At 51.9% G+C, this 26,398-nt stretch overlaps 3 protein-coding genes across 4 annotated transcripts in view; 2 read left to right on the forward strand and 1 right to left on the reverse strand.

Annotated features, from left to right (window-relative positions):
• UHRF1 (ubiquitin like with PHD and ring finger domains 1) overlaps window positions 1-26,398 on the forward strand; it is a 173,663-nt gene that overhangs the window by 70,492 nt on the left and 76,773 nt on the right. The gene's annotated exons all lie outside the window — the stretch shown is intronic.
• On the forward strand, window positions 8,286-11,591 carry FEM1A (fem-1 homolog A). The gene is made up of 2 exons (XM_083594562.1): window positions 8,286-10,797; window positions 10,872-11,591. The coding sequence occupies exon 1, from the start codon at window positions 8,536-8,538 to the stop codon at window positions 10,495-10,497; it is 1,962 nt and encodes a 653-aa protein (XP_083450688.1). The 5' UTR covers window positions 8,286-8,535; the 3' UTR covers window positions 10,498-10,797; window positions 10,872-11,591.
• Window positions 20,551-26,334, reverse strand: TICAM1 (TIR domain containing adaptor molecule 1). 2 transcript variants are annotated; one of them, XM_083594530.1, is made up of 2 exons: window positions 26,183-26,334; window positions 20,551-23,657 (listed from the first exon to the last, which is right to left on the reverse strand). In XM_083594530.1, exon 2 carries the CDS (start codon window positions 23,515-23,517, stop codon window positions 21,415-21,417), a length of 2,103 nt encoding a protein of 700 aa, XP_083450656.1. In that variant the 5' UTR covers window positions 23,518-23,657; window positions 26,183-26,334; the 3' UTR covers window positions 20,551-21,414. The 2 variants fall into 2 exon arrangements, with proteins under 2 accessions (XP_083450656.1, XP_083450657.1); XM_083594531.1 differs by lacking the exon at window positions 26,183-26,334 and adding an exon at window positions 25,506-25,992.

Raw genomic sequence — 26,398 nt, forward strand, 5'->3', positions numbered from 1 at the left:
GCCGTTTACCTTCCCGCCAGAGTGGTTCCTATTTATCTACTTGCACTTTGACATGCTTTCGAACTGCTAGGATGGCAGGAGCAGGGACTGAGCAACAGGAGCTCACCCCGTCGTGGGGATTTGAACCACCGACCTTCTGATCGGCAAGCCCTAAGCTCTGTGGTTTACGCCTTAGCCCTTTTCTTCTCCCGCAAGGCAGCCCAGCACAACCACCAGCCAATGACAACATCACAGTCAGTGGGGGCTGGCACTTAATAGGGTGGAATCCTGGGAGCCCAACAGTAGGTGGCGCCAGAACCAATGACAGGCAGAGCAAGCAAAGCCAACTCATTCAAGTTTTGTCCCCATCCCTCTCCTCACTGCTGATTTCTGCAAGGGGCAACCCTGGGATGCTATAGGTAGGAGAAAGATGCCAGGCAGTGCTGCCCCGCAGGACTGGTTTTGAGGTTGGTGGGTGAGGCCTGGCTGAGCGCAAGCGGAGGTTAATGGGGCAGGGACCCCTTCGCGATATGGACCAGCCCCCACTGATCACTGCCCAATCAAAAGCCTGGCAGGAAAGTAAGTTTTGACCTGGCACCAGGCAGACCTTCTTGGGCAGAGCGTTCCTCAAACAGGAAGTCACCACCGAAAAGGCCCTATGCCTTGACAACATCCTCCAAGCCTCTTTCCACTGAGGGAGATTGAAAGGTCCAGGTAGGATCGTATTGGGAGAAGCCACCCCAGAAGGTATTGGGGTCCTGAGCTGTAAAGAAAATTAAATGTACTGTACCCCTTTGGCGACTAAACATCAGGAAGAACTTTTTGGGCGGCAAGTGCCGTTCATGATGGAACAGACTCCTACGAGAGGTGGCGGTTTTTAAGCAGAGATGGAATGGCCACCTGTCATGTATGATCTGAGATTCCTGCATTGCAGGGGGTTGGTCTAGATGACCCTCGGGGTCCCTTCCCACGCTGATTCTGTGATGTTTGCCCTGCTCACATTTGGGTCTAGTCCCACTTATTATTAGATTTCAGCCCCCCGAAACCTTTTCACATCCCCTCCCCAGAGTGCTGCCCCTTTTGGGGGGGGCATTTTGCCAATCTTTCTTGGATGTTGTGCTTTGGGTTTTTTTCAACAGCACATCCCACACTCCGCTGCTGCGGCTGGGCTCCCGCGAAACCCCACAGCCTCTCAGCAGGAGGGACCTGAGTGCCTTCTCTCTCCTGCCTTCTGCTGCCCCACTTCCTACCTGATTGACTGTCCTCTAGCCCACATAGCCGTGACCTCAATTATTTATTTACCACGTCGAAGGCGAAATGGAGGACAAGTGTTCCCGCCGAGATGCGCTGTGCGTATCTCTCCGGGTCTTGGTTGGGCTGTGTTTTCTTTCAACAGATTCTTTGCGATGCCTTGCGATTCCGGGAAAACAAGGATGCTATTGGCAATTGCCTTCCTGGCAGAACAGAGGCTTTTCAGTGTGTGTGTGTGTGTGTGTGTGTGTGTCCCCGCCGAGATCAGTTGCCTTTGTGAAAGGAACATTGTTGAGTTGCTAAAAGTCATGTTCACCACTTCTTATTTAATCCAGACTTACCGTTCCATGTAGACATCCGCTTAGATCAAGCATGTCCAAAGTCCATTTCCGGGGCCTAATCCGGCCCGCTGGTTGGTTTAATCCAGTTTATTTCCTGGGGTAAGATCCTAAAAAAACCTCCACAACTTCAACCCTAAAAAAAGCTCCACAACTGCAATCTTTTAAAAAAAAACTCAACAACTTTGGGGTAAAATCATAAAAAAGCTCAAGAACTTCAATCTTCACGGTCCTTCACTTCATCAAATCTGACACTCTTCGAAAAAAAGTTTGGACACCACTGGCTTAGGTAATAACAGAGTGTGCCCAAGACTGTAAGAACACACCATGCGTGTTTGTGAATCTGTGTGGGTAAAATACTACCACTGTTGCCTGGCAAGTGGCTAGTCCTCAGTGAGGTGCTAAAGCTGTTTCTGGGCTATACTACTTCATTTGGTAGAAAGCTTCTCTCTACCCCCCACCCCATCATTATTTGCTTGGAGAGTTTTCAGAACATAAGAAGAGCCCATCGAGTCTCACAGTGGCCAACCAGACACCCGTGGGAAACCAGCACGCAGGATTTGAACACAAGACCCCTTTCCCCTCCTGAGGCTTCAAGCAACTGGTATTCAGAAGCATTACTGACTCCCAACCGTGGACACAGAGCAAGCCCTCCCCATCATTAATTTGTCTAATCCTCTTTTGTTGTTGTTTAGTCGTTTAGTTGTGTCCGCCTCTTCGTGACCCCCTGGACCAGAGCACGCCAGGCCCTCCTGTCTTCCACTGCCTCCCGCAGTTTGGTCAAACTCATGCTGGTAGCTTCGAGAACACTGTCCCACCATCTCGTCCTCTGTCGTCCCCTTCTCCTTGTGCCCTCCATCTTTCCCAACATCAGGGTCTTTTCCAGGGAGTCTTCTCTTCTCATGAGGTGGCCAAAGTCTTGGAGCCTCAGCTTCAGGATCTGTCCTTCCAGTGAGCACTCAGGGCTGATTTCCTTCAGAATTGAGAGGTTTGATCTTCTTGCAGTCCATGGGACTCTCAAGAGTCTCCTCCAGCACCAGAATTCAAAAGCATCAATTCTTTGGCGATCAGCCTTCTTTATGGTCCAGCTCTCACTTCCACACATCACTACTGGGAAAACCATAGCTTTAACTAAACCATCTAAGTTGGAGGACATCCTTGCCTCCTTGAAAAGCAAGGCGGGAACATTCTTTCATATGTGGTGGACCTGTAAAAGGGTATTGGGAAATGATCTATAATGAATTGAAAAAAATGTTTAAAAGTACTTTTACCCCCCCCCCCCAAAAAAAACCCCAGAGTCCTTTCTGCTGGGTGTAAAAAAAAAAAAGGTTATTTATGTATGCCACTGCTGCAGCCCAAAAATGGAAAACGAGTGAGGTCCCAACCAAAGAAGAATGGCAACTTAAATTGAAGGAATATGTGCAGCTTGCAGATTTAACATATAGAATAAGAGAACAAGAAGAACATATATTTAAAGTAGGCTGGAAAACATTTATTAAATGTATGGGAAATAATTGTGTACAGCTGAAAGCGCTGGCAGCATTAAGATAAATTCAACAGTGTAAATAAGTTCTGTTGGATGCAATGATGGAATACTGAATGGCATAGTTTCAGTAAAATATGCAGGGATTTATGACATGTAAAATGAACCATGGAAAGAGAAGAAGGGAAGTCAGGCTCTCGGACCTTCCTGGAAATGACTCCAAGGGGAACACACATGCAGAGAAAGTGGTTGCAGTTTGTCAAAACAGATTAAGCCAAGACATGCCAAAGGGGGTCATTTGTCACCTTCCTGGCATACATCCCTGGAGCATTCAGTCCGTCTGTCATCGTCGTCGTGGCCCTGCATGGTCGTTTTGCAGCCTGGACCCACATGTCAGGAATTGAAACTCCTCCTTGCAGAGCATCTAGCTGTGAAGGTTACCTGTTTAAGATGGGGTTGCATTCGCTTTTAAGGTGCAAAGGCACAGCTTGTTTAGAACCGGGCCCAAGCTAACAAAACAAGTTTTGCACTTAGGCAGGAAGAACCAGATGCGCAAATATAAGGCAGGGGAGACCTAGCTTACTAGCATTCCATGTGAAAAGGATCTAGGGGTCTTGGTGGACCACAAGCTGAACATGAGTCAACAGTGTGAGGGAGCAGCGAAAAAAAGCTAATGCAGTTCTGCACTGCATCAACAGAAGTCTAGTGTCCAGCTTAAGGGAAGTAATAGTACCACTCTATTCTGCTCTGGTCAGACCACAGCTGGAATACTGTGTTCAATTCCAGGCACCACAATTTAAAAAGGATGTTGACCGGCTGGAAGGTGTGCAGAGGAGGGTGACCAAGATGATTAAGGGTCTAAAAAGCAAGCCTTATGAGGAACGGTTGAAGGAGCTGGGATTGTTTAGCCTGGAAAAGAGGAGACTGAGAGGAGATAGGAGAGCCATCTTCAAACATCTAAAAGGCTGTTGCATGGAAGAGGAAACAAGCTTTGTTTTCTCCTGTTCTGGAGGGCAGGACTTGAACCAATGGCTTCAAGTTACAAGAAAGGAGGTGTTTGACAGCAGAGTGGTCTCCCTCGGGAGGTGGTGGACTCTCCTACCTTGGAGGTTTTTAAGCAGAAGTTGGACGGCCATCTGTCAAGGATGCTTTAGCTGAGATTCCTGCATAGCAGAGGATTGGACTAGATGACCCTCAGGGTTCCTTTCAACTCTACAATTATTTTTCACTAGAGGCCCAAATGTCCTCTCTGGCCAGGACGGTCTTTGATCCGCTTAATTTACAAAGCCCTGAGCAATTTAGGTCCAGGGACCGCCCGAGCACCTGCACTCCAGCTCAGGAGCGCCGCTGACTGTCCGGCAAGTTGCAAAGGTCAACTGGCAGCAGCAAGACACCAATAAGAAATAAATAAGAAGGCTGTATGCACAGATTATTTAAAGCAGGGGTCCCCAAACTAAGGTCCGCGGGCCGGCTAAGGCCCGAGGGACTCGTTTATCTAGCCCGCAGAGACCCCCGCTGCCACGCTGCACGGCTGCCCACTTCCAGGTCGGAGGAGCATCGGAAATAGCTTGTGCGCATGCGCGTTATGTGCGCATGTGCATTATTTCCGGTGCACATCCGGTCAGAGGAGGCCTGTGCACATGCACACAAGCTATTTCCGGTGCTCGACCCGGAAGTGTGCCGGAAATAGCGTGTGTGCACGCATATGGGCAAGCACCCCCCCGCCCTCCGGCCCGCCACGCAATCGGCGCTAGAGACACCGGCCCGAGGCGCGGTAAGTTTGCTGACCCCTGATTTAAAGGGACAGGGATGGAAACGCCTTTCCCCCAGCTGCAATAAAACTTAGTGATGAGCTGTTGCCTAGGGCAGGGGTCAGCAACCTGCGGCTCCGGAGCCGCACGTGGCTCTTTTACACCTTTGCCGCGGCTCCGGGGCGGATACTAGCGAGGGGAGGAGGCGCATTGTGCGCCCCGACACTCCCCACTGTGGCGGGTGCTGTACTGGCTGTGACGTCGCATGGTGGCGGTGCGTGCGTTAGTCACGCACAGTCCCGACGTCACCTTCCCGCCTGCCCACTACATTGTAAGGGGCATGTACGCTGGTCACTGTTTTGAAGGGGAGTGAAGAACACACACACACAAAAAGGTAACTTGTTAATTTAACGTTTATTTCTATGAGGAGGAGTAATTCTGAGGGGTCAAACAAAGAAATAATTTTTAAAAAGTGACAAAAAAGTTATTTTTATAATGACAAGTTTTGCGGCTCCCAGTTTTTTTCTCTTCGGAAACGGGTCCAAGTGGCTCTTTTTGTCTTAAAGGTTGCAGACCCCTGGCCTAGGGGGCTGCAGACTTGAAAGGCAGCCCCCATCGTGAGCTCCGAGGAGGCTGGACCCCCTGCCTCCCAAAAAGAACATCACTGCAAGGAGGGAAACAACTGGGGCTTCCTTTCCCCCTCCCAGAGGAAAGAACCATGCAGAAGGACCATGCAGCTGAGAGCTTTAGTAGAAGCTTGCTTTCCCCCCTTCTCCTTCCCAGCCGCTTTTCCTTTTGTGCTGTGTCTTTTAGATTTTAAGCCTGAGAATGCAGGCACCTTATTACTCCTCACTGCAAGCCACTCTGGGACACATTTGGGGGTGGGGTGAGGACCCTGAAGAGCAGGGCGAAAATCTTTCGATTAAAAAAACTGAAATAAGCTTCCTCAGCCGAGCGTTAGAAGACGACGGGGATTTGCTACGTCTCCAGAAGGGTCTTAAGAGGCTGGTTTCTCCCCCTGGTGTGGCAACCTGTGTCTGGTGGAACTTGGTCCCTACCCCCTCCTGGCTCACCAGTCCGCAGCCCCCAGTAAATCAAAATGCTCCTAAAGAACATTGGAAGAATATCATCAGCCAGATCTGCTTGCAGGCCAAAGAGAGGGAGAGAGATCTGCAAATGCAACACAATGGAGGGATGTTGCCACTCGTCCCTGGCTAATGGGTACTTCAGAGGAAAATGTCAGAGTGTATCTGGGTACCATAGCAACATGGTACATTCCAATCTCCCACTTCAAAGCTGCAAATCATTCCTTCTTCAGGACTGGGTCCACTGAGCCTCTTGGGCTTGCCGATCAGAAGGTCGGTGGCTCAAATCCCAGCGATGAGGTGAGCTCCCGTTGCTCGGTCTTTCTCCTGCCAACCTAGCAGTTCAAAAGCAACCAGGTAAAACGCGGGTGGTGCTGTGGGTTAAACCACAGAGCCCAGGACTTGCTGATTAGAAGGTTGGCGGTCGAATCCCCGCGACGGGGTGAGCTCCGGTTGCTCGGTCCCTGCTCCTGCCAACCTAGCAGTTCGAAAGCACATCAAATTGCAAGTAGATAGATAGGTACCGCTCCAGCAGGAAGGTAAATGGGGTTTCCGTGCACTGCTCTGGTTCGCCAGAAGTGGCTTAGTCCTGCTGGCCACATGACCCGGAAGCTGTACCCCGGCTCCCTCGGCCAGTAAAGCGAGATGAGTGCTGCAACCACAGAGACGTCCGCAACTGGACCTAATGGTCAGGGGTCCCTTTACCTTTACCCCCACCACACACAACCCGCTATGGCTGGAGTTCTCACTGCAGAATGACGGACAGGTCATCCAAGAGCAGAATGACGGACAGGTGGAGTGGCAGGTGAAGCTTTTCTGGTTGTTGCACCACTCCTCCATCACACACACACACCCCCCGCCAGCTGGGTTTCTGGTTCTTTACTAGCACCACCATGAAAATATGCAAACACCAGTGGGGGGGGGGAGAGAAAACAGAGACAGTAATCCCATTTATTTATAATATACAGTGGTACCTTGAGTTAAGAACTTAATTTGTTCTGAAGGTCGGTTCTTAACCTGAAACTGTTCTTAACCTGAAGCAACACTTTAGCTAATGGGGTCTCCCTCTGCCGCTGCGCAATTTCTGTTCTCATCCTGAAGCAAAGTTCTTAACCCAAGGTACTATTTCTGGGTTAGCGGAGTCTGTAACCTGAAGCGTCTGTAACCTGAGGTACCCCTGTATTTTATTACCCACCCTTCGCCTTAAGGGGGCACATTGCAACATTAAGAACAGTTTGAAACGGCTGAGAATCATGTCACCGAATCGTAGAGTTGGAAGGGGCAATGCAGGAATCCTTTGGCCAGGGTGAGACTCGAACCCAAGGCCCTGAGATTAAGAGTCTCATGCTCTACACAGTGATCTGTTCTTCTTGTTGTTTATCTACCTGTTGAAATATATATATATATATGTTATGTACTGAGTTGAATAGGATCCAAACTGCAGCAGTCTGATTGGTCCTAGAACAATAGGATCCAAAAGGCAGCAGTCTGATTGGTCCTAGAACAATAGGATCCAAAAGGCAGCAGTCTGATTGGTCCTAGAACAATAGGATTCAGAATGCAGCAGTCTGATTGGTCCTAGAACAAGGCAGCAGTATGATTGGTTGGCAGGAACCACCCAATCATGCTCCAGATAGAAGTGAATCCACAACCTGATTGGCTTACAGTAGAATTCCGGAATTAGCCAATCATGTGCAGCCCATTGTGTAAATAATGTATATAAAGCAGATACTTTGAGGGGACTTCCATTCATTCCTCCTCACCACTATGAGCTGAATAAAGAGCATGAAATCACTTTGCGACTCTGAGTATATTTCAATATATATATATATACACACATACACACACACACAAAACCACTCCAAATGGATAAACTCAGTAAAATGTGTATTTTTGCTCCCCCAGAGCAAAGATACGCCTTAAAAGACCCCTCCCCAAGTCTGCACCGCATATTTAAGGCAGTTATCACCCCGCATTAAACAGTCCTGGCTCCCCCCCTCCCTGGGAACTGTAGTTTGCCTGCCCCCACCTCGCCTTCCTAAGCAGGTTTACTCATGAGCAAGCCCCCTTCCCCGCAACCCCCCTTCCTTCCCAGAAACCTTTGCTTCCCTCGCGCCATTCCCGCTCTGCCTTCTGGGAAATGGAGTCCCTCACCCTCCGCGGCGCTCCGGGGCTGTAGTCCGCCGCGGACTCCGCTTCCCAGGAGCCACCGCGCGGCGGCCGGCCACATCCTGCCTCTAAAGCCGCCTGGGGATCGTAGTCTTCCTGCGCAGGCGCGCCTCCTGGAAACCCATCGCGCGGGCCTGGAGCGCAGGACTACGACTACCGGCATGCATTTCTGCGGCCAGCCATTTTGGGGTGGCGTTTTCCTTTCCCCCCTCCCTCCCTCCCACCCCTATATCCCCCTGAATATACTTAAGATGGCGGCGGGGGCAGGAATAGACTGAAGGTTGCAGCTGTGGAGGGAGGAGAGAGGCGCTGGGGAGGAAGGCTTGGTTGCTAGGTTACCACCCCCCCCAAGCCTTGCTGCCCAGAGGAAGGAGAGACCCCCATGGCCTGAGCCCCCTCACCTATTGGAGCAGGTGCTGTGGGGCTGCGCAAGCCCCCTGCCAGCTCATGGGGAGTGGGCAGCCCCCCTGGCCAGAGCCATGGACCTCCGCTTGGCCGTCTACAACGCCGCCCGCGAAGGCAAGCTGAAGTTGCTGCAGAAGCTGCTGGGAACCCGGAGCCGAGAGGAGCTGGAGGAGCTGACGGCCGGCCCCGGCGGCGGAGAAGGGTCCGGGGGCACGCCGCTGCTGATCGCCTCGCGCCACGGCCACCGCGAGGTGGTGGAGTACCTCCTGGACCACTGCGGGGCCCGGGTGGAGGCGGGCGGCTCGGTCAGCTTTGACGGCGAGACCATCGAGGGAGCCCCTCCGCTTTGGGCCGCGTCGGCCGCCGGCCACCTGGACGTGGCTCGCAGCCTGCTGGAGCGGGGGGCCAACGTCAACCAGACCACGCTCACCAACTCGACGCCACTGCGGGCGGCCTGCTTCGATGGGCACCTGGAGATCGTGCGCTACCTGGTGGGCGAGAGGGGGGCCGACCTGGAGGTGGCCAACCGCCACGGCCACACCTGCCTGATGATCTCGTGCTACAAGGGCCACACGGAGATCGCCCGCTACCTCCTGCAGAGGGGGGCGGACGTCAACCGCCGCAGCGTCAAGGGGAACACGGCCCTGCATGACTGCGCCGAGTCCGGGAGCCTGGAGATCCTGCGGCTGCTGCTGGCCTCCGGGGCGAGGATGGAGAAGGATGGGTACGGCATGACCCCGCTGCTGGCCGCCAGCGTGACTGGCCACACCAACATCGTCGAATACTTTATAGAGGGAGCGTTGGAGGAGGAGGGGGCGGCTGTAGGGGAGCACGACGGCAGCCAGGCCAGAGACGGTGATGGGTGTTCTGCTGCCGGCGACGGCCGTCCCCAAGTTTACTGCACCCGGGAGGCAGCTGTGGAAGCACTGGAGCTCCTGGGAGCCACCTTTGTGGACAAGAAGCGCGACCTGCTGGGGGCCTACAAGCACTGGCGGAGGGCCATGAGCCTGCGCCACCAGGGCGGGCAGTACCTGGCCAAACCGGAGCCTCGCCAGTTGGTGCTGGCCTATGACTACTCGCGGGAGGTGAGCACAGCAGAGGAGCTGGAGACGTTGGTCATCGACCCGGACGAAATGCGGATGCAGGCCCTTTTGATCCGTGAGCGCGTCCTCGGCCCCTCGCACCCAGACACCTCCTACTACATCCGCTACCGGGGGGCCGTCTACGCCGACTCGGGGAACTTCGAGCGCTGCATCAACTTGTGGAAGTACGCGCTGGAGATGCAACAGGGCAACCTGGAGCCGCTGAGCCCCATGACGGCCAGCAGCTTCCTCTCCTTCGCTGAGCTGTTCTCCTACGTGCTGCAGGACCGCTCGAAGGGCACCTTGGCCACGCAGCTGGGCTTCCCCGACCTCATGGGCGTGCTGAGCAAAGGGGTGCGCGAGGTGGAGCGGGCGCTCCTGCACCGCAAGGACCCCGTGGCGGACTGCGCCCAGTTCACCAAAGCCCTGGCCATCATCCTGCACCTGGTCTTCCTTCTGGAGAAGGTGGAGTGCGCCCCGGAACAGGAGCACCAGAAGCGGCAGACCATCTACCGCCTCCTGAAGTGCAACCCGCGGGGCAAGAACGGCTTCACGCCGCTGCACATGGCGGTCGACAAGGACACCACCTCCGTCGGCCGCTACCCAGTGGGGAAGTTCCCCTCCCTCCACGTGGTCAACCTCCTCCTGGAGTGCGGGGCCGACCCCGACGGCCGCGACTACGACAACAACACCCCTCTGCACGTGGCCGCGCGCAACAACTGCCCGCTCATCATGAGCGCCCTCATAGAGGCCGGGGCGCACATGGACGCCACCAACGCCTTCAAGCAGACGGCCTACGAGCTCCTGGACGAGAAGCTGCTCACCAAAGCCATGATGCAACCCTTCAACTACATCACGTTGCAGTGCCTTGCCGCCCGCGCCCTCGACAAGCACAAGATCCCCTACAAAGGATTCATCCCCGAAGAGCTGGAGGCCTTCATTGAGCTCCACTGAGGAGGGGGTGGGCGGCATCGCGAGCCCCCTCCCGCAGGGGCTGGGGCTGGGACTCGGCCCGCCTCCGCTGGGGTTTGGATTTTAAAATGCTTCCATTTGCACACTGGGCCGGGTCAACCTCCCTTCTCTCTCTCCGGGACTCGAGCGAGAAAGGGAACCTGTGGAAATTGAGAGCTGCTCTCGCCGGGGCCACGTTGGTGTGTCTGCACCCCTGAGCAACAGCAGGTGGCTGGATCTAGCCCCCGCTCGGTGACCTAGGGGGGTTGGGGGCAGAATAAGGGTGGCCAAAACCAGCTGCTCGTCGCCCTGCCCCCTGAAAGGAAAGGGAGCCCACCAGGACCCCCTGAGTGACGGGCGCTTCCCAGCTCACACAGGGTTCAAGCAGCATGGTCAGGTCAGAATTGCTGCTGCCCTCCATTGCCAACTAATTTTTTTTTCCTCTTCAAAGCACACACACACACACACACATGCAAATCCTATGTTTGACCTCTTGCTTTCTGAATCCCAGCCTGCCTTACAAGCTTTAAGAGCAGCTAGGTTTGCATGCCCTTCATCCTCTCCCTCCCTTGAAAGCAAGCGAGGGGTTTTAGGTGAGCCTGCAGTCAAGTCTTAAAAAAAACAAAACCTGCTCTACCCTTTTTTCAGTGACAGCCTGTGCCGGAAGGGGGGGGGGGTGAAGGTTTCAGCCAAACACTGCGGGTAATGTTGAAAGTTAGCTTCGTTACGCTTTGTGCAGCTGACCCAACCCGGTATGGTGAGGTTTGGTTGTGTTCTGGGTTTGATTTTACTTCATTTTCCAGTGTCCCATATTGCATTGCTGAGATTTTGCTGGCTGTATTGAGAGGCTGGTTGTGGTGCTGTGCTGTGTTTTGCTGTTTTTTCCTCATATTTTTTTTTTTTAAAGATCAAGCTGGCGCTATCACTGGTTCAGGCAGTTGAGGGGGGTGGTGGAAAAAACCCCCAAACTCTGAAGTTGCCTTTAGGATCAAACCAGCGGCCACCCGCTTTCCTCCCCACAGAAAGACCAGAGGCAGAAAAACCATTATCAGGCTTCTTTTTCGAGTGTGTTAAAGATGATCCTTTGCGTTAAGACAGCCCCATTCTTTTCAGAGTGCAGGTAGGGGTTGTTGTGTTTTGCTTTTTAAGAGGGGAGCGTCTTCCAGAATGTCGGGTGGCTAGGATCTGCTTCTTCTAATAGGTCCTGTGCCTGCAGACCCTTCTTCCTTTGCAGAGCTGCGGAAAGGGGTCAGAAGTGCTCCTTTAAAGGTCTTTTGGTGGCATCAGGGCAGGGGGAGAGACGGTGGCCCTTGTCGTGCTTGCAGATAAAATGCAGCGCACAGGCCCACAGACCTAGTTGGCAGGTTTTGTCCCGGACTGCGGCTGACGGCCCCTTGTCTCTGGCAGGTCTTAAAAGTGGGGGGGGTGTCAAGCAGCCTTAGTGGGTTTCTGCGCTTGCACCAGCTCTCCCAGTTGCATTGAGAGAGGTGTCTAATAAGGTGTCTGGAAGGACAGTAAAGCATGAGACTCTTAATCTCACGGTTGTGGGTTCAAGCCCCACGTTGGGACAAAGGACCCCTGCACTGCATGGGGTTGGGCTAGATGATCTTGGTGGTCTCTTTCCAACTCTACAATTCTGCCATTCTAGACGGCTGTACACTTCATTCACAGCTGCTCCCTCTCTGAAAGACGGGATCTGTAATCAGCAGACTTTTGAGGTCGTGTTAATTGAACTGTTCTTCAGTCCAGGAATCAAGAGAGTCGTAGAGTTGGAAGGGGACCCTGAGAGTCTAGCCCCAACTCCCTGCAATGCAGGAATCTTAACTGACAGGTGGCCATCAAACCTCTGTTCAAAACAAGGAAGGGAGAGTCCACCACCTGTGGGGCTCAGTCGGAATCTCCTTCCTTGCAATTTGAATCCGTTGGTTCAGCTCCTGCCCTCTGGAGCCGGAGAAAAGAAACTTGCTCCGTCCTCCGTGAAGGCCCTGAAAATGGATTCCCAAACCCTGTTATCCCAGACATGCTGGCCCAGGGCTTGGTGGGAGTCAGGAGTCTCAGGTCTTTGAAGAAGGAAGCAGGGCTCAGGGCTTTATTTGGAATTCAAAGGGTACCCAAAGCAAGCTGAGTTTTAGAGTCTGGGGGAAAGGCATGTTGAGCTGCTTCCCATTTGGTTGCATCGCATCAACCCAACAGCACGGCAGATCATGCGGCTGAAAGGTGTACCTGTTGCAGGGGGGGAGCATAGCTATTCACAGTTGCCAGCACTGTTCGCAGAGATGTTTGGAGCAGTGGTACCATCTCCTGGCCGGAAGGCAGGTCGACCGGAGCACGGTTCTCGGCTGCCATCTTTTGTCAGCCAGCCAGCCACTAGAAAGCGCCGTTGACCCACTGACCATCTCACCCAGCCCTGACAAGGACAGAGCTTGCGCAGAATGCAGATTGAATCATAGAATCATAGAGTTGGAAGAGACCACAAGGGCCATCGAGTCCAACCCCCTGCCAAGCAGGAAACTGGGAGGGGGGCACTGGAAGGCACTGGCTGCTTGTTAGTCCAGAAGTGTTCCTCCCCCACAATAGCCCTTCAGGAGATCAACATCTGGAATGGTTCAAGAGTTCATCTGGCATGGCTTTCGGAGGGCAGATTCAGACAACAATTTCATCCTCCTCCCGCCCCCTGCCCTGACTTTACAGGGTTGGGATTTCAGTGAAGTGGCAAGGTGGCTCCTGATCTATAGCTCAGTCAGTAGAGCACGAGGCCTTTAATTTCAGGGTCGTGGGTTCACGCCCCACCTCGGGCAGAAGATTTCCACATGGGGGTGGGATTACAGCAGGGGTCAGCAAACTTACCGCACCTCGGGCCGGTGTCTCCAGTACCGATCGTGCATAGGGCATGGGAGCGTGTGCCCATACGCATGCGCACATTCTATTTCCAGTGCACTTCTGGGTTGGAGGAGCACCGGAAATAGCTTGTGCGCATGTGCATGGGCCTCCTCTAACCCGGATGTGCACTGGAAAAACGCGCATGCACAAATAACGTGCATGCGCAAATAACGCTTGCACATGTGCACAAGCTACTTCCGGTGTTCCTCCGACCTGGAAGTGGACAGCCGTGCAGCGCCGGTAAGAGCAGGCGGCGGGGGGCTGGATAAACGAGTCTCTCGGGCCTTATTCAGCCCGCAGGCCTTAGTTTGGGGACCCCTGGATTAGGGTGACCCTCATGGTCGCTTCCAACTCTACAATTCCACATGGTCCTTCCCAGAGGATGCAATGCACATGGGTCCCTCTCCCAAGCCAATGTCTGCTGGAAAATTGAGGCGTTTCGGACGCTGGTCCACGGACTCTTTCATGGCCTCACCAGGCCACTGCTGCCCCCAGTCCCACTAGATCTGCAAGGTGCCATTTCCCAACAAATCAATGTACGCCTCTGTAGCATGAGGGCTTTGTCTGAATCCATCTCCTTACATTTTTGTTTGGGATTTTTTTTGGGGGGGTATGGCCAAAGTTGATGGAGTGTTGTGTGTTCACCACCAGAGTTGTGGGCTCCAAGTTTGGTTTCAAAAGGCTCTCTTGGTGTGGGCAGGAGAGCAAGGGTAGAAAACAGCCACTGAGGTTGGGTGGGGGGGGTAGAGGAAGGGGTGACCCCCCCCCCGCCGCCGCCAGCCGCCCACCCCTCAAGGCTCTCTCGCTCTTCACAACACCCCTCGGGACCGCTGACCACGTCCTTTCCCTGCTTGAGACTGGATGGCTCAGCTGAACCATAGCAACCTCAGAAAGGTTTTCCTCAGAGGAGGAATCACTTCGACTGTCCTCCCCCCCCCCCCCCCCGCTTTGTTAAAAAAGCAAACGACAGTTTCGAGGGTTAAAGAAAGATGGTTTCAGGGTACTGCTGCTGCTGCTGCTGTTTTCTTGCTGCAAAGAAAAGTGTTCGTTTAGCAACGCATTGAGGAGAATACTCAAGAAGCGGAGTGTGTTAAACTCGTCAGCCGGTGGCAACTCCTATGTTGAAGTGAATGAAATGACACTTTAAAAAAATAAAAAGGAAAAGAAGGAGACGAAAATCCTGCTGCTAAAAAAACAAACCCCAATTTCCTTTCTTGTTCTTATGTCTGTTGGGATCTGGCTGGTTGGTTGGGGTTGTTTGAGGGGTGACATATATTCTGCAGAAGGGGAGCTCCCCATTTTCTCACAGGGATACAGGTTTATTTATGGATGGAGGAATCGGTGCGCAGCGTCAGGCCATTAAAGTCCTGTTGTCAGCTAGAGAGGCTTCTGGCAATAGCTCCCCGGCAGCAGCTGGTATTTGGGGATATTCTGGCCATAGTTCAGTGGTGGAGCATCTCCCTTGCAAACGGGGGGGGGCAGATTCAACCCCCAGTTGTTGTAGGGATTAACTGAGGAGCAGGGGCGAACCATGGACTCCTTGGAGAAAAAGGTGGGGGATAATTGCAATCAATAAGCTCTTCTGCTGACCTAAGAGGGCTGGAGGGCCCAACCAGATGGAGATCCCAGTCGCCCACCTGAGATCCAGAAAGATCTCCACGTGGTCGCAGTTGGACCTGCGTCAGTCTCAGAACACACCTGGTGCCTGGGGAATTTTGTACACTTGATTCCAGGTTAGGATTCAGGTACCGTATTTTTTGCTCTATAAGACTCACTTTTCCCCTCCTAAAAAGTAAGGGGAAATGTGTGTGCGTCTTATGGAGCGAATGCAGGCTGCGCAGCTATCCCAGATGCCAGAAGCTTTCACTGCGCAGCGATCCCTCTTGCTGTTCTGGCTTCTGGGATTCAGAATATTTTTTTTTCTTGTTTTCCTCCTCCAAAAACTAGGTGCATCTTATGGTCTGGTGCGTCTTATAGAGAGAAAAATACAGTATATCTGCTTGGAGCTCCAGCCGAAACCTTGTTTAGATGGGGGCTGAGGACTCTGTGGAGAGCTGCCAAGACATCTATTGCTTAATATTTCAGCCCCAAAGGGCTGGCCAAACCCCTTGGGGCCCATTCCATTGGTGGGCGGGGGCAGGAGCAAAAAGGGGGGGAGCAACGGTTGCAGATTTTAACCTTTCTCAGTAGTCTAGCTTCTGCACCCACCCAAGCCTTCTCTGCCTTCCATCTAGGAAAGAAGGAGGCATTCAGCAGAGTTCAGGGGCGCATTCTGGCTGGTCAGAAGCACTCAAGGGGGTGGGGGCAGTGCAAAGCAAGACCAGTGAGGGGTGGGGCCTGGGTGAGAGGGGGTGGGGCCTATGCAGAGTCCTGGGTGCCAGGTAGAGAGGTTTGGGGAGGCATATTCGGACCCTGGGCCTGGCATGCATGCCCGTGGTAGAAAGATGCATGTAGAAAGTTTTTACCTGGAGGGCAACCTTAATTTCACTTACATGCTCATGGGGCGTGGACCTTGGGGAAATGGGGAGGGGGGAAACCATGTGAAACCACCTTGAGATCCTTGGAAAACAAAGGTGGTTAAATCAATAAACTAACAAATAATGGACCGCTCGATTAAGACGTTGACCCAGTGTGCAGCCGCCACAAAGGATTTCCCTCTCTCAACTCCATGCATACATTTCGTAGATGTCTCCCTTGTCTCCTCTTGCTCGCCTTCTCTCTAAACTAAAAAGCCCCAAGCGACAACACTTTATTCCCATAGGGGAGTCACTCCGCACACATCCCTCAATCAGTTTGGTCGCCCTTTTCCAACGCTTTTCCATCTCCTTTTTGAGGGCAGATGCCCAGAACACAGTGGCACAAGCGCAGTCCCCAAGGATTCCTGAGCCTAAGGATATATGGCCAGCACTGAAGGTGGCTTGCCTTTCCCCCACCTAAAAGCACTGCACCTGCTTAGCTTGCTTAATTTCCGCACCTAGATTTAGGTACCGAAGGTGCTGCTGCTGCTGCTGCTATTATTAAGCAGCTAGGCTTCTGAAACCTCAAGTGTGCGAAACCTTGAGTGCCAGCCGTACTGAGTAACCCATTGCTTTGGCCTTTGTTGGGATCCAGCAGGTTAAAAATAAAAGCTGCCGTCAGGTTGGTCCAGATTTGGAGCTGAGCAGCTGAGAGGGTTGCATGTGAAACAAGAAACTTAGCAAGCTCTATTCCAGCCAGGGGTGATTTCCCCCAGGCGAGGGCTTTGCAAGAACACTGGTCCTTCATTCCTGCATAACAAGAGCTGGCTTGCATGCATACCTGTATAGTTACCAGAGGTGACACTCTGTTCAATGCAGGGAGTGCCCTAGGATTCTGAGCAAGTTGAGTGAGTGAGCTAGAAACTTTCGTGGCCTTATTCGCAAGGATGAATTAATGAAGAACAGCTTGTGTCTGATTCAAACCTCACCTGAACCAAGAGCTGTCCTAGCCAGTGGCGTAGCGTTTTGGGTGTGTGTGTGTACAGGGGCTGTGTGCTTCCATCGCTGGGCTCCATTGAAAACAGCTGCTCCGTGTGAACCAGGAAATGGCCTTTCCAGACAACAGAACAACTCATGCTTATCTCTGTGGCTGCAATCTCCTGAAACACTCAAGGGAGTTGAATGTACATGCATGCTCCATCCGTTTCCCTCCCTCCACACAGCCCCGTGCACTGGCAACCCACGCTACACCACTGGCCCTTTGTTGTGGTTGTTGTTCAGTCGTTTAGACGTGTCCGCTTCTTTGTGACCCCATGGACCAGAGCACGCCAGGCACTCCTGTCTTCCACTGCCTCCTGCAGTTTGGTTAAACTCATGCTGGTAGCTTCGAGAACACTGTCCCACCATCTCGTCCTCTGTCGTCCCCTTCTCCTTATGCCCTCCATCTTTCCCAACATCAGAGTCTTTTCCAGGGAGTCTTCTCTTCTCATGAGGTGGCCAAAGTACTGGAGCCTCAGGTTCAGGATCTGTCCTTCCAGTGAGCACTCAGGGCTGATTTCCTTCAGAATGGAGAGGTTGGATCTTCTTGCAGTCCATGGGACTCTCAAGAGTCTCCTCCAGCACCAGAATTCAAAAGCATCCATTCTTCGGCGATCAGCCTTCTTTATGGTCCAGCTCTCACTTCCATACATCACTACTGGGAAAAACATAGCTTTTACTATACGGACCTTTGTTGGCAAGGTGATGTCTCTGCTTTTTAAGATGCTGTCCAGGTTTGTCACTGCTTTTCTCCCAAGAAGCAGGCGTCTTTTAATTTCGTGGCTGCTGTCACCATCTGCCGTGATCATGGAGCCCACTGACCCTACCAAGCCTTAATACAAATGTATTAAGGTATAATACAAATACCCACCCTCACCCCCCACTTTCCTGTCAGGAACAAAACAGAACTGGCAACTCTGGCTCGTGAACTCTGTCCACAGCAGTGGTGCGACAGGCATTTCATCCCCCCCCCCTTTGTAAAGGAATGGTAGAGTTGCGAAGAAAACTTCAGAAAGGGGCAAGCCAAACCATCAAGGGGATGGAGCAACTCCCTGGCGCATGGGCCAGGAATCAGCTTTACCCGCTGAACAGCAGCCTGAAGAGGGCAGGAGGTTTACTGACTCCACCTGCTGCTGATCAGCCTTCAAGGACTCAGAGGAGAACCAGCTGGCTCCAGCCTTCTTAAGCGGGGCTTCCAGCCTCCTGTCAGTTGCTGGAAACATTTTGTCGTTCCTGGTCCGACCTTTGCTGCTTTTCGGTTAGATTGTTGGATTCCCTGACCCCTGGACTGTCCGCCATACGTCCAACCTTAGGACTGGACCTGACTTTGCTTATGGGCTCTGCTTCCAGGCAAGTACCCCTCTGAGACTCTGCTGGTTGGCTGGCCTCTCGCTCCTCTGGGCTCTATAAAAATGTAAAGGGACCCCTGACCATTAGGTCCAGTCGTGACTGACTCTGGGGTTGCAGTTCTCATCTCGCTTTATTGGCCAAGGGAGCCGGCGTACAGCTTCCGGGTCATGTGGCCAGCATGACTAAGCCGCTTCTGGTGAACCAGAGCAGCGCACGGAAACGACGTTTACCTTCCCGCCAGAGTGGTACCTATTTATCTACTTGCACTTTGAGGTGCTTTCGAACTGCTAGGTTGGCAGGAGCAGGGACCGAGCAACGGAAGCTCACCCAGTTGTGGGGATTCAAACCACCGACTTTCAGATCGGCAAGTCCTAGGCTCTGTGGTTTAACCCACAGCGCCACCCGCCTCCCCGGGCTCTATACAAGTTAGATTATTGCAATGCATTATACACCTCAGAAGACTGTTTGGGAACTTGAGCTGGTGGAGCATTTTGGTGGCGCAGTTGCTCACTGGGGAGCTGCTGCAACAAACAGCCATGCAAGACTTTGGGAGGCAGAGACGCAAGAGGGCATCAGAGGAGGGAGAGAAGGAAAGAGGGACAGAGGCCAATGTCGCACCCCTGACCATCATTCAAGTCATCCCAGGGTGCAACGACACACCTGAAAACCACTGGCTTAACCTATGAAACCTTCTTAAGCAGACTTAAGGCCCATTCACACCTCGTTTTAATATGGATCCTTTAATCTAGTGGTTCCAAAATGTGTTTTCCAGGCCACTCACTCCCTCCTGGGTCCCCCAGTACTCCCTACCACACTAAAACCAGTGGTTTGCACGACCGGCTAAGGGAGATAGCAACACAATAAAATTCAAAACGGCGACAATTGATTACACATTCAGTCCAAATCCAGTTGAAACTATTGTTTAATTAATTCAGACTCGTGAACTTGATCCAGCGATACCAGCTTTTCAAAGTCGATATTCATTTGCACCTCCAGCGCCCCCAGCTCCCCCCTCACCTATTAGCCCCCCCTGGGTCATCCCACCCACCCTAGGGGGTAGTAGCATCCATTGCTTTAATCAAGCACACATATTTTAATTACCCCTTCGTCTATACAATGTTCGCTGCAAACAGCTGCTGTCCCAAACTTTCACCCTGCTAAATCCTGCGTTTCCCTGTCCTCCGAAAATCCGAAAAGTGTATCTGCTCCGCTTTAAAAGCTCTTTTGTCCCCGACTCTTGGCATGAAGCGTTGATTACCTTACTACCAAAACAAGGAACGGACCCAAATATTATAAAGAATTACAGGCCAATTTCATTATTGAATATTGATTAGAAAATCTTTGCTGGTGTGTTAGCAAATAGATTGAAAAAATGCTTGAACAGAATAATAGGTAAGGATCAGAATGGCTTTTTACCAAGGAGACAGATAAAAAATAATACAAGAGTAGTGATTGATCTTCTAGAATTTATTGATATGGTGGATGCAGAGAAAGCCTTCGACAGTGTGGCCTGGAACTTTCTGGTTCACACTGTGGAAAGTTTGAAACTTGGGAACAAAATTTTGAATGGTATGGAAGCGATTTATGAAAACCAGAAAGCTAAGTTAATAATTAACAATGAAATAACTGAAGAATTTCAAATTGAAAGAGGTACCAGACAAGGATGTCCTCTATCCCCACTTTTGTTCATTGTGACACGGGAAACACTCCTAATAGTGATAAGAAAGGACCCAAAAATTAAGGGGATTAGTCTAGACAATATAAAGTTAAAGCATTTGCGGACGATGTAATTATTACTACAGAAAACCCAGAAGAAAGTATACAAGAAGCCCTAAAGAAATTGACTGAGTATGGAGGAGTATCAGGCTTCAAGTTAAATAAAGAAAAATCTAAATTATTAACGAAAAATATGGGGGTAAAGGAGGTGCTGTGGGATTGGTGGAAGTCAATGTTTGTTTTCCTTTTTAGTGTTTATATTATGAATTTGTAAAATTTGGATTTGTTTTTCATATGTTTTTGTGTTTTGTGTATTCTTATTTTTCATTTTTGTGTGTGTGTGTGGAAAATACTAAAAAAAATTACTTTTTTTTTAAAGCTCTTCTGTCAGTTTGACGTGGATATCTTTGTCCATTTTTTGTTTTCGATGGGAGTGTTTTTGTGTGGAGCAGCTTCCAGAGAGGCAGGGTGGCCTGAATCAGCAAATCGTGGAAAACAGGGGAAATGGGCAGGAAAATTCCGGGTTAAAATCGCGTCCAAATAGAAGCTAGGGAACAAATTGATTAGGCCAAAAGTGTCCTAAGAAGAAAGCAGCAGAACGAATAGAGACAGAGCGGAATGTGAACAGTTTAATTTATTTCCCCCAAACTATTATGGTCTTTAAGGTTGAAGTCCTAAAGAGACCAAAAGCACAGGTAAGAGAATAAACTTAGAGATGAACTATACCCATTCTTGATTGTCAGTTAACTCTCATTTTGATTTGCTGATATGTACTTAAACCTAGACTGCTGCGTGTTTTGTTTTCTTGTTTTTGGTAATGCTGAATTCATTCTGTGTTTGTTAAATTGTGTTCTGTCAGTTTTGACATGCTCTGTATTTCAAATACAGTCGTACCTTGGAAGTCAAATGGAATCTGTTCCGGAAGTCCGTTCGACTTCCAAAACGTTCAGAAACCAAGGCGCAGCTTCAGATTGGAAGCTCCTGTAGCCAATCGGAACCCACGGAACCTGCGTCGGACGTCCAGGTTCCAAAGAACGTTCGCAAACTGGAACACTCACTCCCAGGTCTGCAGCGTTCGGGAGCCAAAACGTTCAAGTTGCAAGGCGTTTGACTTCTGAGGTACGACTGTATTAGCATTCTGATGTATAATTTATGAAATAAATTTCGTTGTCGAGAAGCAGCATGCAAGTCAACTCAAATCAGGCAATCGGAGAGAAATTGTTCTGAGTTCTGCTCCAAAACGAACTTGATTCTCATTCGCTTCCCCTGAGAGTTACGCGAACTGCTTCTGGGTGTTGTTCAGACATTTCCGATGCGATTTGACAAACTTCGTTAAACCAAACCAACTCGTTCCAGGAGGGCTCCCTTTTCCTGCTGCCTCTCCAGATCTTCTGACGCCCATTTTGGGTCAGGAAGGAGTTTCTAAATGTGGCAGTGCCATTGATCACAACGTCACAAAGGGATGGAGGCACTTTGAGCTTCAGCCTCCAGGTCTCTCTCTCCCGTCCAAACCACCTTCTTCCTCTTCTGCCGCCGCACCTGCCTTCTCCACCTGCATTTGGTTATAGTCTCCAATCTGAACCATTTGGGCATTCTGGATTATGAGGTGCGACGGAGGCGCCCCAGACATGAGCCCTGGGGAACCCCGTGAGAACACATATGGATGGGAGAGTTGATCAGGCCCCAGCTGAGGTTGAGGCATTTCAGAGTAGAAAAATGGCTGGTCAAGTGGGGTTTGCAGCCCCAGAAAGCCCCTCTGCGAGGGCATCGGAGCTTGTGAGCTGACCCTGAGAGCAGACAGGCGCTGCAGGGTCTGCTGGTATTCACTCTGCTGCTCCTGCAAGCGCTCCTGGTTCCGGATCTGCCTTGAGATATTCCACAGGGCCCTCTTCTGCTGGATCACCGCTGGGGAGAACGTTTTCTTGACCCGCCTGGCGAAGACGGGCGAGGTCTCATCCAGCGGCACGATCGCCGCCAGCAGGAAAGGCATCTCTCGCCTCTTCATGGGGCTCTCTTTGGCAATGAAGGGCACCACCGAGTTGGTCTTGCAGAAGCGCTGGAAGGAGTCCATCAAGGCCACGTTTGCCTGGAAGGCGCAGAAGCGGCTCTTGAAGTTCTCCGTCAGGAGGAGGAGGGTGAAGGCTGAGTTATCCAGGGCATCCTGGAAGCAGCTGAGCTGGCAGTGCCCAGGGACCAGGAAGTCCTCGCTGACCGTCGCCCCGTCGGCAACGCCCAGGGCCTCCAGCCGCTCCCTCACCCGGCAGGCGACTGTCTCGTCTTCGGGGGCATGGACCACAACGAAAGTGAAGAAGGGTTGCTCCTCAGCCGGCAGATCTGTCGAGGGGGGTCCTGATGAACAAGGAGGAGGAGGGCCAGAGCTTGAAGAGGACCCAGTCTCCAAGCTCGGCTTCAGGGAAGAGGAATCTTCCACGGTTCTTGGAACAAACGGTGCAGAAGATGCCAAACCAGGCAGAGGTGTGGGTGGTGCTTGTGAGTTCTGGAGTGGACATCCTGCACAACCCTGCGGTTCCGAGGCCACCAGACTTCGGGGTTCCCTGTTTTCTCCATCTTCCAGCAGCTGCGCAATTTTAGGGGGAGGCTGAACCAGCAAGCAAGAATGGTTGCCTCCAGGATCGCTGGTTTGCCTGGTTTTCTCTTGGCCTTGCACGACGGGCTCCGCTGGTCCCCCAGAGCAAGAATTGGCTGGAGACTCAGCTTCTCCAGGCTGCACCAGGGAGTTGGGGCCACTTCCACACAGCTTGCTGGGCTCGGGGACGCCATGCTGAACGGAATGGATGAGGAACGGCAGCGTTGGAGACTGGCTGATCTCCAGGTGGCTGAGCAGCGAGGCAGGGCTGCCCGTGGAGCACAGAGGCTGGATTTCGGAGGGAGCCCAGGAACTCAAAACTGGCATGGGCGAGCTCTTTGCTGCTCCGGAAGAAGGCTTCCCCACATCGCATCTCGGAGCGCTGGAGCTGTTGCTTGCCACTGCAGGCACAAAATCCAGCCCACACTTATGCTCAGCTTCTCTCAAGAGGCTCTCAAAAGTAGACCTTGGGACATCACTCTCAAGGAAAGCCTTGATGGCGATACGGTAAGCCTCGTCTCTGGCCAGGGGCCCACAGAGCTTTTCCTCTACTAATAACGAATAGATCTGGGCCACAGCCAGCGCCACTCCTGCATCCTGGTTTGAAGGGGCTGGATCAGCCCTGCTTGCTGCAGCGCTCCGCTGGTGGCTCTTGTAGATGTCTGCCACGGCAGCGCAATTCTCCAACGCTTCCAGGCTCAGTCTGGCCTCCGTCTCTCTGCCCAGGGTCAAGAGGATCATGGCCTGGAGGAGCCTGCAACTCTTCCCGCCTTGCCGCCTGCAGCTCAGCTTGTGTTTGTACTGGACCAGCCTGTCTCCCGGGATTGCGGCCAAGACCCTGAAGATGCCCTCCATGCTCGGAGGTGCCGTACAGCCCTCTGCCGCCTTGGCGAGTGGTCTGGAGAGGCCAACGCCCCAGTTGGAAGACCATCTTGGGGCCTGGAGGGGTGAAAGCGTGGCAGCAGAGGGAGGTTCTCCACCATGCCGGCAGGCCATCAGCCTTTTCCCAGTGAGATTTTGTCCACCACCTCTTACTCGTATCTTCACCAAAACGTTCAAGAAAGAGCAGATGTCATCAGCCTGCCATCTTTACCCTCTGGGTTTTTTTGGTTTGGTGTTCTGTCTTCTGTGCAAACCTGCAACGTAAAAGGTGGAGGAAATATTGGGAACATCTCTGGGTCTTGGCAAGCCTCATTTATGCCCTGGATTAATTGCTTAAAAGGTAAAGGGACCCCTCACCATTAGGTCCAGTCGCGGACGACTCTGGGCTTGCAGCGCTCATCTCGCTTTATTGGCCGAGGGAGCCGGCGTACAGCTTCCGGGTTATGTGGCCAGCATGACTAATCCGCTTCTGGCGAACCAGAGCAGCGCACGGAAACGCCGTTTACCTTCCCGCTGGAGCGGTACCTATTTATCTACTTGCACTTTGATGTGCTTTCGAACTGCTAGGTGGGCAGGAGCAGGGACCGAGCAACAGGAGCTCACCCCGTCGCGGGGATTCGACCGCCGGCCTTCTGATCGGCAAGTCCTAGGCTCTGTGCTTTAACCCACAGCACCACCTGCGTCCTGGATTAATTGCTTAGAAAACAATTAATCAGTGGCTCCCAAACCTTTGGTCCTTACGAACCAACCGAGAATTGGCCTTGTTTTATATGCGCTACTTGTTCTCGTGTTTTTAACTGCTTTTTAAATTATCTTATCTTTCAAATGGCCTTGAGAAGGCTTAGAAGGAAATTAATAAATAAGTTACAATAAATGAATTCATTTAAAAAAACGTTACGGGGAAAATTAAATTAATGTAGCCCTCCGGATTTTGATCAACTGGGAAGATTAAAACATAAATAACACTCTTTGTGGATGGATTTCAAGGCAATTCTAAGAACCGGCTTTCTGAATATTGTTTGACCGACTCTGTTTCAAATATCTTTAAGTTAAGCTAACAGCATCCAGAACTGGTCACTGTTATGGGTGCCGGCAGGAAACGGTATTCAAGTGAGGGGCATATATAAATTTGATTATTATTATGTTTACAAGATTTAGCTGGAAATGCTGGAGGAACCCACCCCCCAAAAAAAACAGGCAACACACAGACACTACCACTGATCTATAGCCCCTCGCCCAATCCAAGTGCACGAAGCTGTTTTCAGACCAAGTCAGACCACTGGTCCTTTTATTATTATTATTATTATTTATATCCTGCCCTCCCCAGCCAAAGCCGGGCTCAGGGCAGCTAACAACAATAAAATAATACAACATTCTAAAATCATTTCATTATAAAATTAATTCAAATCAAATTGATGGCAACCATTGGGCTAGAGTTCTGTGAAGATTGCCAAAGGAGGGGGTCAGGCTGTGCCCTGGCCAAAGGCCTGGTGGAACAGCTCCGTCTTGCAGGCCCTGCGGAAAGATGTCAAGTCCCGCAGGGCCCTAGTCTCTTGTGACAGAGCGTTTCACCAGATTGGGGCCACAGCCGAAAAAGCCCTGGCTCTGGTTGAGGCCAGCCTGACCTTTCTGTGGCCCGGGATCTCCAACATGTTTTTGTTTGAAGACCGTAAGTTCCTCTGTGGGACATACCAGGAGAGGCGGTCCTGTAGGTCTGAGGGTCCTAAGCCGTATAGGGCTTTAAAGGTTAAAACCAGCACCTTAAACCTGATCCTGTACTCCACCGGGAGCCTGTGCAGCTGGTATAGCACCGGGTGAATGTGATCTCGCAGCGAGGACACCGTAAGGAGTCTCGCTGCAGCATTCTGCACCCGCTGGAGTTTCTGGGTCAGTCTCAAGGGCAGCCCCACATAGAGCGAGTTACAATAATCCAGTCTGGAGGTGACCATCACGTGGACCACAGTGGCTAGGTCAGGGCTCTGACCGGCAGCACCTCTTCAAGATCTCAAGCAGAGCCATGCCTCCCCCGCCACAAAACCTTTTTTTTAGCGTGGGATTGGGAACTTGCCACGTTTGAGACGTCTGCTGCCTTGAGGTCTCACCTTAAAGGTGACTCATGCGCTGGCAACCCTCAAGGCTCGTTTATGGCCTCGCTCTCTCCTTCCGTCTCGCCGCATGCAGCTTGGCCGATGTTCGCGCTGGACCCAACATTTCCAAATGTGCCCAGATTGTCAACCCTCCACTAAACTGACAGGCAGGGGCTTGTCAGATTCCCAGGGGAAGGATCATTTTCAGGCTCTGCTGCTTAACTACAGCAATTTGCTAAAAACACATTAAGTTTCCAGTCCTCATGGAGTCTGCGTAAAAGGCCTGATTTCAAATAGGAGCGTCTGAAAAGGCCTTATGCTGTGTCGCTGCTGCACCTAGCTCAACCTTTGCTACCCTGGCATATTTGGGACTTGGCACCGATTGGATCTAGGCAGCAGCACTGGGCTTCGGGGCAGCTGAAGCCCCAGGAATCTCAAGGTTGCCAGGCTGATTCAGCTCAACCTCAGCACTATTGCAAAAAAACCAACTCTTTAGGATTCAGCCATTAGTCCTGTTAAAGGTGCTGCCCTTTTGCATCCATCCCAGGTGTCCGGCTGCTGAGAACCAGCCTCTCGTTCCGCCCGTCTGTCTCGTCGTGGGGCCTGGCTTGGGAAAGAGGCCAGAGTCTTTTAACTTCCCTGGGAGAACGAATAAAATTCCTTCTTGGCAAGAACTACGTAGGTTGACCTACCTGGCACAGAGCTGCAAAAAGGCTGGATTTTCCTTTCAAACTTGGTTCGCAAGCCCCCTTGGAAAGTTTTGGCCCTGGAGGAGGAACTGAGAGGCGGAAGCTGATCGGTCAGACACCCTCCTCCCTGTTTCCTCTCCCTGGTGGGGAGTCAGAGTACAACTCTTAACTTTCGGTTTCCAGGGCGTAAGGAGTGCAACGTCTTGCTGAACTTCTGAT

This window comes from Podarcis filfolensis (assembly GCF_964270895.1).
Source record: "Podarcis filfolensis genome assembly, chromosome: 18".
Taxonomy (NCBI): Eukaryota; Metazoa; Chordata; class Lepidosauria; order Squamata; family Lacertidae; genus Podarcis; species Podarcis filfolensis.